General features: G+C 41.1%; 1 protein-coding gene across 6 annotated transcripts in view; it reads left to right on the top strand.

The window, feature by feature from the left end:
- The window catches only part of LOC131347815 (low-density lipoprotein receptor-related protein 1B-like), a 216,989-nt gene that overhangs the window by 174,289 nt on the left and 30,200 nt on the right, over positions 1 to 12,500 (top strand). For 5 of the 6 annotated variants that reach the window (XR_009203830.1, XR_009203831.1, XM_058382212.1 and 2 more), the window contains 11 exons: positions 1,407 to 1,590; positions 2,052 to 2,137; positions 2,689 to 2,811; positions 7,515 to 7,696; positions 8,671 to 8,870; positions 9,756 to 9,944; positions 11,012 to 11,160; positions 11,255 to 11,348; positions 11,481 to 11,597; positions 11,703 to 11,822; positions 12,449 to 12,500. The exon at positions 12,449 to 12,500 is cut by the window's right edge and continues 68 nt beyond it. Coding sequence is in view for 4 of the 6 variants with exons in the window: in XM_058382212.1 (XP_058238195.1) it covers positions 1,407 to 1,590; positions 2,052 to 2,137; positions 2,689 to 2,811; positions 7,515 to 7,696; positions 8,671 to 8,870; positions 9,756 to 9,944; positions 11,012 to 11,160; positions 11,255 to 11,348; positions 11,481 to 11,597; positions 11,703 to 11,822; positions 12,449 to 12,500 (1,496 nt within the window). In the remaining 2 variants the exon portion in view is untranslated. The remainder of the gene's footprint in view (positions 1 to 1,406; positions 1,591 to 2,051; positions 2,138 to 2,688; positions 2,812 to 7,514; positions 7,697 to 8,670; positions 8,871 to 9,755; positions 9,945 to 11,011; positions 11,161 to 11,254; positions 11,349 to 11,480; positions 11,598 to 11,702; positions 11,823 to 12,448) is intronic. The other variant, XM_058382211.1, reaches the window with a different exon arrangement.

The raw sequence follows: 12,500 nt of genomic DNA, 5'->3' as shown, positions 1-12,500 counted from the left end.
TGTAACAGGAAGCTGGATGTTAAGCTCCTGACAGGTTCTAGATGTAAAGAAGAATCCAGTGAACAGTCATTTGAAGTTTTGTACTGCGCTCTTGCCCAGTTAATAGACAGGGAGAGGGTTAAGGATGTGTGTGTGTGTGTTTGTAGTTGATGAGTAATGGTTTCTCTGTGCTGGAGAGGAGGACAGATCTCCACTGGTCTGTAAACGTGCTTCAGACAAGTGTGTTCTGTGCATCAGCCGTATTCCTGACACCATCACTGACGATAAAGCAGAGAGAGGAGCAGTGCTGTCAGGAAATAGCACACCATCTGACAATTACACACACTCACACACACACACACACACACACACACACACACAGAGGAGAAGGCTTGGCAGGTAGGACAGGTTTGGCACATGTTACAGTAAAGTGCTGCAGTGATGTGACATTTCTGGCAGAAAAACACAGTACCTCGCTCCGTCAGCTCCACATCATCATTTACATTCAGACCTGCACCAGTTCACACCAGCGCTCAGAGGAATTAGAGCAGGAACTTTAAACTCTTCACCATAAAGAGCGTGATGAGACATTTAGCGCTGATTTAAATCCAACACTACCTGGTCGCTGTATCTGTAGCTGCACATCTGCTTCATCTCCTTTCTCTCCTCTGCTTTCATGTGATGTTAACTCTCCTGTTTACACACTGCGCTGGTATTCTGTCAGCTCCTGCTGCTTCCTCTAACATACATCTGACAGCACACACACACACACACACACACACACACACACACACATACACATATCTGCACCCTCATTAAGTCGGCTATGAAACAGCTGTGAAATAGATAATATGGCAAATCAGCCCTGTGAGTTTCCATTATTTACACCAGTGTGATGCGTAAATAAATAAGAACCTTAGATAAGCCGATTTCACACCATTTAGTCCATTTGCCGTTTGATTGCCAAGTCCAAATCAAACCCAGATCCATTCCTTTGACTCCCTTGCTCTTTCTTTTGTTTTGACTTCTTACCAAACATAATTAAACTAATGATTAGATAATGATATAAATATCTAAACCATCCCAGCAGCACACTGTTTCTGCAGCTGTACACATCTGCCCTGTGGCTCAGTTTAGCAGCTCACAGTAAACAGAAGGAAAGAAGAAAATCTGCAAACCAAATCACGTTTGATTCACGTCCTGCAGGGAGTTGATTCAGAGTCAGATCAGTTTCTCACTGAGACTCGAGTGTGAACGCTGCTGTTCTGTTCTGATACAATACACACTGTCTATGTGAAAGATGTAAAAAAAAGGGGGGGGGGTTAAGGGTGAAGTCAAAGAGGAGTAAAAGGAAGAACATTTCTATAATAGACTTGATGCCACTGATGACGTGTGTGTGTGTGGGTGTGGGTGTGTGTGCACTGCAGTGTGTGTGCTGGCCTGGTTTCCGTTTGAAGACAGATGGACGGACGTGTGTGGACATTAACGAGTGTGTGAATGGATTCCCGTGCAGCCAGCAGTGCATAAACACATACGGGTCGTACAAGTGTGTGTGTGCAGATGGATACAAACCTCTGGAGATGGACACACACAGCTGCAGAGCTGTCTCGGGTACTGACACTCACAAAAACACACACACACACACACACACACACACACACACTGTCCCTCATAAGCAGTTGATCAGCTGAGACCAGTGTAATGCCATGATGCTAACACACTTAAAGCCTCCAGTTTAGCATGGTGTGGGCAGTTGGAAATGGTCCCAGTAACCCAATTTGCACATTATAAATGTGATTAAGTCTGGACACACTGAACTTGAAAAAGTTTCTAAAGTTCTTCCACCTTCAGACTTTAGGCCACACCCCCTTCCCAAGTCTGATGCTGGTAACAGGAACAGGAATGCTTTATAGCAGAAATTGCATGGTCTCCTTTGTGCCAGGTGACCATGCACCATTAGGGCACCGTGTTAAATTGGAGGCCATACGATTCCAGTATTGTTAGCAACATTGGCATTGTAGCTATAAACTTTTCAGTAACCTTTCACCTCTTGCCTTGTGGTCTGTGTTCAGCAGAAGAGCCCTTTCTGATTCTGGCCGATCATCACGAGATCAGACGCATCAGTCTGGACGGCTCCAACTACACACTGCTCAAGCAGGTAATGACACCAGCTCACACTTTAGTGTAGTGTCCTCTTATAGCTCCGCCCCCTCTTGCTGTGACGGTCAGGCTGTGAGTGTTGCATGGTGAGTGTTACTTTATTCCTCAGTGTGTTAACAGAGTTACAGAACACACACACACAGTCATGCAGTGAAATGAACTAGACCCTGAAATGGACACTCTCTTTTTATCAGTTATGAGTCAGACTGGGCCCTTTACACTGCAGGGGGGGGTTGAGAGAGAAAGAGAGATAGAGAGAGAGATGGATCAGGGGATTATTTTAGCTTGTGACTGATGATGATGTTAAAGCAGGAATGAAGCGTGACATCATCACAGATAATGAGCTTCTGATTGGTTATAAGATCATTACTGACATTTTATCTGTGATTTATAACTGATTAATAAAAAACTCTCTCCCTCTCTCTCTCTCTCTCTCTCTCTCTCTCTTTTGCTTTCTCTCTCCCTGTATAATTTTTTTCTGGCTCTATTAACTCTCTCTCTGTCAAAATTTATCTTCTCTATTAACTCTCTCTCTCTCTCTCTGTGCAGGGTCTCAGTAATGTTCTCTCATTGGACTTCGACTACAGAAGGGATTTGATCTTCTGGATTGACAGCAGCCGCCCAAGTGGACGCAGGATCAACAGGATGCGCATAAATGGGAGCGATCTCAAGGTATACTCTGTGTGTGTGTGTGTGTGTGTGTGTGTGTGTCAGTGCACTGCATCACAGCTCACACTGTAGTGGTGTAAATGATCTCTGACACTCCTCCACTTCACTATCTCTGCAGTGTGTTTATTTTTATCTGTAAGTCTGTCCTGTGTAATGGTCACTGAGGTGTGACCTGCAGTTTGCAGTGTGACAGAAGAGACACACAGAGTGTTTGAGGAAAAGAGTTACAGATGTGTTACATCAGATAGAATAAAGTTTACAAACTGCCTGTGGGATGTGAAGTGGTGTAATGAACACACACTGTTCTCAGCATAAACACACAATGCCTCTGACTCCATAAGAGGAAGACTCTTACTGATCTCCACAATAACAGTGTTCACGACTGTGTTAATGACTGTGTTCACGACTGTGTTAATGACTGTTCACGACTGTGTTAATGACTGTTCACGACTGTGTTAATGACTGTGTTCACGACTGTGTTAATGACTGTTCACGACTGTGTTAATGACTGTTCACGACTGTGTTAATGACTGTGTTCACGACTGTGTTAATGACTGTGTTCACGACTGTGTTAATGACTGTGTTAATGACTGTGTTAATGATTGTGTTCACGACTGTGTTAATGTCTGTGTTAATGATTGTGTTCACGACTGTGTTAATGACTGTGTTCACGACTGTGTTAATGACTGTGTTCACGACTGTGTTAATGACTGTGTTAATGACTGTGTTCACAACTGTGTTAATGACTGTGTTCATGACTGTGTTAATAACTGTGTTCACGACTGTGTTCACGACTGTGTTAATGACTGTGTTAATGACTGTGTTCACGACTGTGTTAATGAGTGTGTTAATTACTGTGTTCACGACTGTGTTAATGAGTGTGTTAATGACTGTGTTAATGAGTGTGTTAATGACTGTGTTCACGAGTGTGTTAATGAGTGTGTTAATGACTGTGTTAATGAGTGTGTTAATGACTGTGTTCATGAGTGTGTTCATGAGTGTGTTAATGACTGTGTTAATGACTGTGTTCATGACTGTGTTCATGACTGTGTTCATGATTGTGTTAATGACTGTGTTAATGACTGTGTTCATGACTGTGTTAATGACTGTGTTAAAGACTGTGTTAATGACTGTGTTCATGAGTGTGTTAATGACTGTGTTAATGAGTGTGTTAATGACTGTGTTAATGACTGTGTTAATGAGTGTGTTAATGACTGTGTTCATGAGTGTGTTAATGACTGTGTTAATGACTGTGTTAATGACTGTATTCATGAGTGTGTTAATGACTGTGTTAATGACTGTGTTAATGAGTGTGTTCATGAGTGTGTTCATGAGTGTGTTAATGAGTGTGTTAATGACTGTGTTCATGTGTGTTCATGAGTGTGTTAATGACTGTTCATGACTGTGTTAATGACTGTGTTAATGACTGTGTTAATGAGTGTGTTAATGACTGTGTTAATGAGTGTGTTCATGAGTGTGTTCATGAGTGTGTTAATGAGTGTGTTAATGACTGTGTTCATGTGTGTTCATGAGTGTGTTAATGACTGTTCATGACTGTGTTAATGACTGTGTTAATGACTGTGTTAATGAGTGTGTTAATGACTGTGTTAATGAGTGTGTTAATGACTGTGTTCATGAGTGTGTTAATGACTGTGTTCATGACTGTGTTCATGAGTGTGTTAATGACTGTGTTCATGACTGTTCATGACTGTGTTAATGACTGTGTTAATGACTGTGTTAATGACTGTGTTAATGACTGTGTTCATGTGTTCATGACTGTGTTCATGAGTGTGTTAATGACTGTGTTAATGACTGTGTTCATGAGTGTGTTAATGACTGTGTTAATGACTGTGTTAATGACTGTGTTAATGAGTGTGTTAATGACTGTGTTCATGAGTGTGTTAATGACTGTGTTCATGAGTGTGTTAATTACTGTGTTAATGACTGTTCATGAGTGTGTTAATGACTGTGTTAATGACTGTTCATGAGTGTGTTAATGACTGTGTTCATGACTGTGTTCATGAGTGTGTTAATGACTGTGTTCATGACTGTGTTCATGTGTTCATGAGTGTGTTAATGACTGTGTTCATGACTGTGTTAATGACTGTGTTCATGACTGTGTTAATGACTGTGTTAATGACTGTTAATGACTGTGTTAATGATTGTGTTAATGACTGTGTTAATGACTGTGTTAATGACTGTGTTCATGAGTGTGTTAATGACTGTGTTAATGACTGTGTTCATGAGTGTGTTAATGACTGTGTTAATGACTGTGTTCATGAGTGTGTTAATGAGTGTGTTAATGAGTGTGTTAATGACTGTGTTAATGACTGTGTTCATGACTGTGTTAATGACTGTGTTAATGACTGTGTTAATGATTGTGTTAATGACTGTGTTAATGACTGTGTTAATGACTGTGTTCATGAGTGTGTTAATGACTGTGTTAATGACTGTGTTCATGAGTGTGTTAATGACTGTGTTAATGACTGTGTTCATGAGTGTGTTAATGACTGTGTTAATGACTGTGTTAATGACTGTGTTAATGACTGTGTTCATGAGTGTGTTAATGACTGTGTTAATGACTGTGTTCATGAGTGTGTTAATGACTGTGTTCATGAGTGTGTTAATGACTGTGTTCATGAGTGTGTTAATGACTGTGTTAATGACTGTGTTAATGACTGTGTTCATGAGTGTGTTAATGACTGTGTTAATGACTGTGTTAATGACTGTGTTCATGAGTGTGTTAATGACTGTGTTAATGACTGTGTTAATGACTGTGTTCATGAGTGTTAATGATTGTGTTAATGACTGTGTTAATGACTGTGTTCATGAGTGTGTTAATGACTGTGTTCATGAGTGTGTTCATGAGTGTGTTAATGACTGTGTTAATGACTGTGTTCATGAGTGTGTTAATGATTGTGTTAATGACTGTGTTAATGACTGTGTTAATGATTGTGTTAATGACTGTGTTAATGACTGTGTTAATGACTGTGTTCATGTGTTCATGAGTGTGTTAATGACTGTGTTAATGACTGTGTTCATGAGTGTGTTAATGATTGTGTTAATGACTGTGTTAATGACTGTGTTCATGAGTGTGTTAATGACTGTGTTAATGACTGTGTTCATGAGTGTGTTAATGACTGTGTTAATGACTGTATTCATGAGTGTGTTAATGACTGTGTTAATGAGTGTGTTAATGAGTGTGTTCATGAGTGTGTTAATGACTGTGTTCATGACTGTGTTAATGACTGTTCATGAGTGTGTTAATGACTGTGTTCATGACTGTGTTCATGAGTGTGTTAATGACTGTGTTCATGACTGTGTTCATGTGTTCATGAGTGTGTTAATGACTGTGTTCATGACTGTGTTAATGACTGTGTTAATGACTGTGTTAATGACTGTGTTCATGTGTTCATGACTGTGTTCATGAGTGTGTTAATGACTGTGTTAATGAGTGTGTTAATGAGTGTGTTCATGAGTGTGTTAATGACTGTGTTCATGACTGTGTTAATGACTGTGTTCATGAGTGTGTTAATGACTGTGTTAATGACTGTGTTCATGAGTGTGTTAATGACTGTGTTAATGAGTGTGTTAATGACTGTGTTCATGTGTGTTCATGAGTGTGTTAATGACTGTGTTCATGAGTGTGTTAATGACTGTTCATGACTGTGTTAATGAGTGTGTTAATGACTGTGTTAATGACTGTGTTAATGACTGTGTTAATGACTGTTAATGACTGTGTTAATGACTGTGTTAATGACTGTGTTCATGACTGTTCATGACTGTGTTCATGACTGTTTTCATGACTGTGTTAATGACTGTGTTCATGACTGTGTTCATGACTGTGTTCATGACTGTGTTAATGACTGTGTTAATGACTGTTCATGACTGTGTTCATGACTGTGTTCATGACTGTTTTCATGACTGTTTTCATGACTGTGTTAATGACTGTGTTCATGACTGTTTTCATGACTGTGTTAATGACTGTGTTCATGACTGTGTTAATGACTGTTTTCATGACTGTGTTAATGACTGTGTTCATGACTGTGTTCATGACTGTTTTCATGACTGTGTTAATGACTGTGTTCATGACTGTGTTCATGACTGTGTTCATGACTGTGTTAATGACTGTGTTCATGACTGTGTTCATGACTGTGTTCATGACTGTGTTAATGACTGTGTTAATGACTGTGTTCATGACTGTTCATGACTGTTTTCATGACTGTGTTCATGACTGTGTTAATGACTGTGTTCATGACTGTGTTCATGACTGTGTTCATGACTGTGTTCATGACTGTGTTAATGACTGTTCATGACTGTGTTAATGACTGTGTTCATGACTGTGTTCATGACTGTGTTCATGACTGTGTTCATGACTGTGTTAATGACTGTTCATGACTGTGTTCATGACTGTGTTCATGACTGTTTTCATGACTGTGTTCATGACTGTGTTAATGAGTGTGTTAATGACTGTGTTCATGACTGTGTTAATGACTGTTTTCATGACTGTGTTAATGAGTGTGTTAATGACTGTGTTAATGACTGTGTTAATGACATGATCTTCTCTTATTTCTCTTGTGTTCCTCGTTAATCTTTAAACCTGAATCTAGATGGTTATCTCAGCTCTGGACATCCACAAAGTCCCACTCTCTCTGGTTACTGGGTCTGAGGCTAAAGATTGGTTTGTTTGTTCTTCAAACCTGCAGGTGATCCACAGAACCTCGGTACCGAACGCCCTGGCGGTCGACTGGATCGGAAAAAACCTGTACTGGTGTGATGCTGAAAGAAAAACCCTGGAGGTGGCCAAGGCTAACGGACTTTACCCCACCATTCTGATCAGCTCTGGCCTTCAGAACCCTTCTTCTCTCACACTGGACCCTTTAACTGGGTAACACACTCATATCATAAATATCTACACCCCTCTCTTGTAATGTAAAGATGTAGTAAAGAAGGTTATCTTCAGGTAGCCAGGGTATTTTGAGTCAGTCCTGTCTCCCTTGTGTTTCCTGATTAGTCTTTAACCTGTTTGTCCTTTGGTCAGTTTGTGTATTTGAACCCTTGTGGTTTGGTGTTTGTCTCACAGTAATGGTCAGTAATGGTCACAGTAATGGTCAGGGTCTGTCACTACTGAGCCGATATTGTTTTGTTTTTTTTAGTTAACTCTCTTGAATTGCCGACCATTTGTTGGTTGTTGATTACCTGACCCTTGTGACCTCTGTGACCTCTGCCTGTTTCCTCTGCACAATTTCGAGTCATGGTTTGGATTAGTCTGCCTTGTCTCTCTTTAATAAAATCCAGTTTACTGCAGCTGCATCCGTGTCTCACCGTTTCTGACAACCAAGAACAGGACGTCCCTCTGAAACTGACGAAAGGACACAAAGCTGTCAGGAGACCTGCAGTGGTATTAAAGGAGGAGAGTAAAATGAAGTGATGTGTTGAGTTAAACACTGAGCTCTGGGTTAAAAGCTGCTTCAGTATTATTTACGGGGTGTGTATACTTATACCACCATGTTATTGTACATATTTCTTTTTTTTGTTCTATTTGTTCCATCTGGATTTTCTTGGTTGCTGCATGACAGAAAAGTTGGGAAAGATCTGACATGATTGATCTTGGTCTCACTTTTATTTTTCTTCCCATCACTTAAAGCAAGTGTTTGTGTGGAGTTTTATATCCACTGAATATTTTCCATCTTCCGTAGAGAGGACTGAGAGTAATAAGAGGAGATGGGGTTTGGAGCTGAATAAACGGTGTGTTATTGTTCTACTGTAAAAGGTAGAGGAGTTACTGAGGTGTGGTGTCAGGACGCTGCTGTAGACTGAAGGCTTGAGTCCAGGCCCTGATGTCTTTATTCTTCCTTACAGATATGTTTTTTGGATGGACTGCTGCGAGCATCCACACATCGGACGGATGGGAATGGACGGCAGCAACCCGCGAGCCATTATCAACACAGACACACACGCTCCATCGGCACTCACTATCGACTACGTCAACAGCAGGATCTACTGGGCAGACGGGAACCACATCCTGTTCTCCGACATGGACGGCTCAAAGATACACAGAGGTTCAAAACACCTGTCAGGTTCAACATTGATAAATAACTGCTGTGAAATCGAGGGTGAAGTTTTCTGAAACCTAAAGATGCAGATGTGTCATGAGGATGTCCAGATTCAGAATCACATAGCAGGAGTCTGGAAAATAAACACAGCAGGAACAAACTGCACCTACAGCAAAGTGGACACAGAGAACAAGACTCTGGAGAGACCTAGATATCTGTACACACTCCTCAAGCCCTCAGCAGAAAGGCTTTATTTTTTATATTCCAGTTATTTTAAATAAACCAATTAAAAAGAAAGGCTGGTGCTGGTGAGCTGCTATAATGAAAGTTCCTCAACATTAAATGTAAATAAAAATGGGCAAAAACTGTGAATTGACCTGCTTTAATAAATAATATGTGTAATCTCTGGCAGGTTACTGTGCCAAAAAGAAAAATGTACACAATGGAAAATAATCAACAATAATCAGCTGATCAGATTTAATGTGTTGAATTCATCGATGGAATTTTTAACAGCTTTAGTCTGTAAACATTTTGTGACCTCTTAAATCACACTCATATGTCTGGCTTCTTCTCCCCCAGAATGACTGAGTGATTTTAACTGTGCTAATCTACCTAATCTAACGCTGATAAGAAATTAAAATGAAATGAGGAGAGAGTGCTAATGAAAACAGGAAACACTGACCATATAAGGAAAGCGGATACAGGCTCAGACACAGGAATTATAGTAGAGTGGACGTGACACTTTGAGACTGAATACTAATGAGAGGTTTGATACACAGCCAGAGAGAAGGAGAAAGTAAGTGTGTGTGTGTGTGCATGCATGGGTTTTGCTGAGTGAGCTGGCAGTGTTCCAGCATGGCCACTAATTGATTCCGTCTCATCTCGTTAAAGTGCCTAACGAGGACATGGGCGAGGTGACGAGTCTCACCCTGTTTGAGGATTTTCTCTACTGGAGCGATCAGAAGAGGAGAACGCTGAATCGGGCTCATAAAACCTCGGGAGAGAGGCGTGTGGAACTGCTCAGCTCCTGGCAAACCATCCGGGACATTAAAATTTATCATCCTCTACGCCAGCCAGACGGTAAAAACACTCGGGGGTTATTTAATTCATTTATATATTTATATGGCTTTTATGAAGAGGTCACAGTCAGATCCAAATGTCTCCCAGTGTTATTATCCCATGACTTATATTAAGTTTCATATGGACTTTATAACACTTGTATAAACACTGATCAACATATTTATAGAGGTGTGCATCAGCACATGAACATATACAAGTGCAGAAACCTACACTATACTGCCAAAAGTTTTGGGACACCCCTCCAAGTCATTAAATTCAGGGGTTGGACTCGGCCCCTTAGTTCTGGTGAAAGGAACTCTTAATGCTTCAGCTTCATACCAAGACATTTTGGACAATTTCATGCTCTTTGTGGGAGCAGTTTGGGGATGACCCCTTCCTGTTCCAACATGACTGCACACCAGTGACCAAAGCAAGGTCCATAAAGACATGGATGAGTGAGTTTGGTGTGGAGGAACTTGACTGACCTGCACAGAGTCCTGACCTCAACCCCATAGAACACCTTTGGGATGAATTAGAGTGGAGACTGTGAGCCAGACCAAAACTGGGACGTCTGCCTTTACCTGCACATGAATGTAATATGGAGTTGTCCCGCCCTTTGCAGCTATAACAGCTTCAACTCTTCTGGGAAGGCTTTCCACAAGGTTTAGGAGTGTGTTTATGGGAACTTTTGACCATTCCTCTAGAAGTCATTTGTGAGGTCAGACACTGATGTTGGATGAGAATGTCTTGGTATGAAGCTGAAACATTAAGAGTTCCTTTCACTGGAACTAAGGGGCAGAGCCCAACCCCTGAAAACAACACTTGAATTCAATGATCTAGAGGAGTGTCCCAAAACTTTTGGCAATAAGGTGTGTTTATAGAAAAGTTTGGACAAGAATGAAATGTCCACTGTGTCTTTTAACTTCTTATTGGCTGAGACGTTTTTACTGTTTTCAGTTTTGCAGTAAACCTGCACAGCTAATGGAGCTAACAAATAATGGAAGGGTATAGATACAATTTTCTCATCATACAACTGATTAGACATGGACTGGTTTTAGTAAAGAGTGTGTGTGTGTGTGTGCGTGCAGTTGTGAAGCATCAGTGTCAGGTGAATAACGGAGGCTGCAGTCACCTGTGTCTCTTGTCTCCGGGTGGAGCTTATCAGTGTGCATGCCCCACCCACTTTTACCTGACCAATGACAGCAAGACCTGTCTTTCCAACTGCACCTCCAGCCAGGTGACATGCCTCACTCTTATTAACCCATTCATAACAAACAGAATTTATAAAGTATTTACGTAACAGTATGTAGTGTGTGTGTGTGTGTGTGTAGTTTCGCTGTGGTACAGACGAGTGTATTCCATTCTGGTGGAAGTGTGACACGGTGGATGACTGTGGTGACGGTTCAGATGAACCTGCAGACTGTCGTATGTATCACACTAACATTAGTGTGTGTTTGTCCAGATGTTTATATTTAACTTATTTTATTCCTGCATTCTGCGTTCTCTCTTTTCACTTTATACATTCGGTTGTTTCTCTCGTTCCCCTGCGTCCCCCAGCGGAGTTTAAGTGCCAGCCTGGTCGCTTCCAGTGCGGCTCGGGTCTCTGCGCTCTTCCTCCTTTTATCTGTGATGGAGAGAATGATTGTGGTGACAACTCTGATGAAGCCAACTGTGGTGAGAGACAGAGGAGAGGAATACAGCAAGAGAGAAAAAACTGTCCAAAAGTCTAAACTCTCTCTCTCTCTCTCTCTCTCTCTCTCTGTCTCTCTCTCTCTACAGAATCATATATCTGTCTATCAGGACAGTTTAAATGCACTGGGACTCATAAGTGTATCCCAGTGAACCTGCGGTGTAACGGACAGGACGACTGTGGAGACGGAGAGGACGAACATGACTGCCGTGAGTGTTTCACACACACTTCACACACACTTCACACACACTTCACACACACTGAAGGTTTGTGTGTAAAAATGTGTAAATTTGCTAAACACCCAACAGCTGATCTATTACGCTCTCTACAGAGGATCAGGTCTTTCACATGAACATCAACATTTATAATTAAAGCTGTAAACGAGTGGGCGGAGTTAATGCAAATGAAGTGATCACCTGCAGTGTGAATGTCACTCCAGGAGCTTCAGCAGATTGTGTTTGTAAATAAATATGACTGAAGAGCAGGTGATGCATTTAAAGTCCAAACCTTTATTGATGTGAAACCTTTATGTGAACTCTTTAAGGTTAAATCTCTCAGCTATTATTTTTACAATCACTGCAGCACTTTAACTAAATGCACACACAGTTTAGCCCCAAACAAATCCGGCTTTTAATTTAAGCTCTTGGTGACTGAAGTGCTGAGAGAGATGTAGTCTTCTATTAATACTCAGATGATGACATGAAGGAACACAGGACACTGAGACACGCTCTTCACTAATGAGGCAAGAAACAGGACAGGTAGAGGTTAAGGGCACTTAATAGAGCATATAGATAAAAGTGTGTGTGTGTGTGTGTGTGTGTGTGTGCTGCTCCAGCTGAAAACACATGCTCGCCAGCACACTTCCAGTGTAAGACCACCATGCACTG

This window comes from Hemibagrus wyckioides, linkage group LG27 (assembly GCF_019097595.1).
Source record: "Hemibagrus wyckioides isolate EC202008001 linkage group LG27, SWU_Hwy_1.0, whole genome shotgun sequence".
Taxonomy (NCBI): Eukaryota; Metazoa; Chordata; class Actinopteri; order Siluriformes; family Bagridae; genus Hemibagrus; species Hemibagrus wyckioides.
The sequence above is the reverse complement of the archived record's forward strand: the minus strand, read 5'-3'. Positions and strand labels throughout refer to the sequence as shown.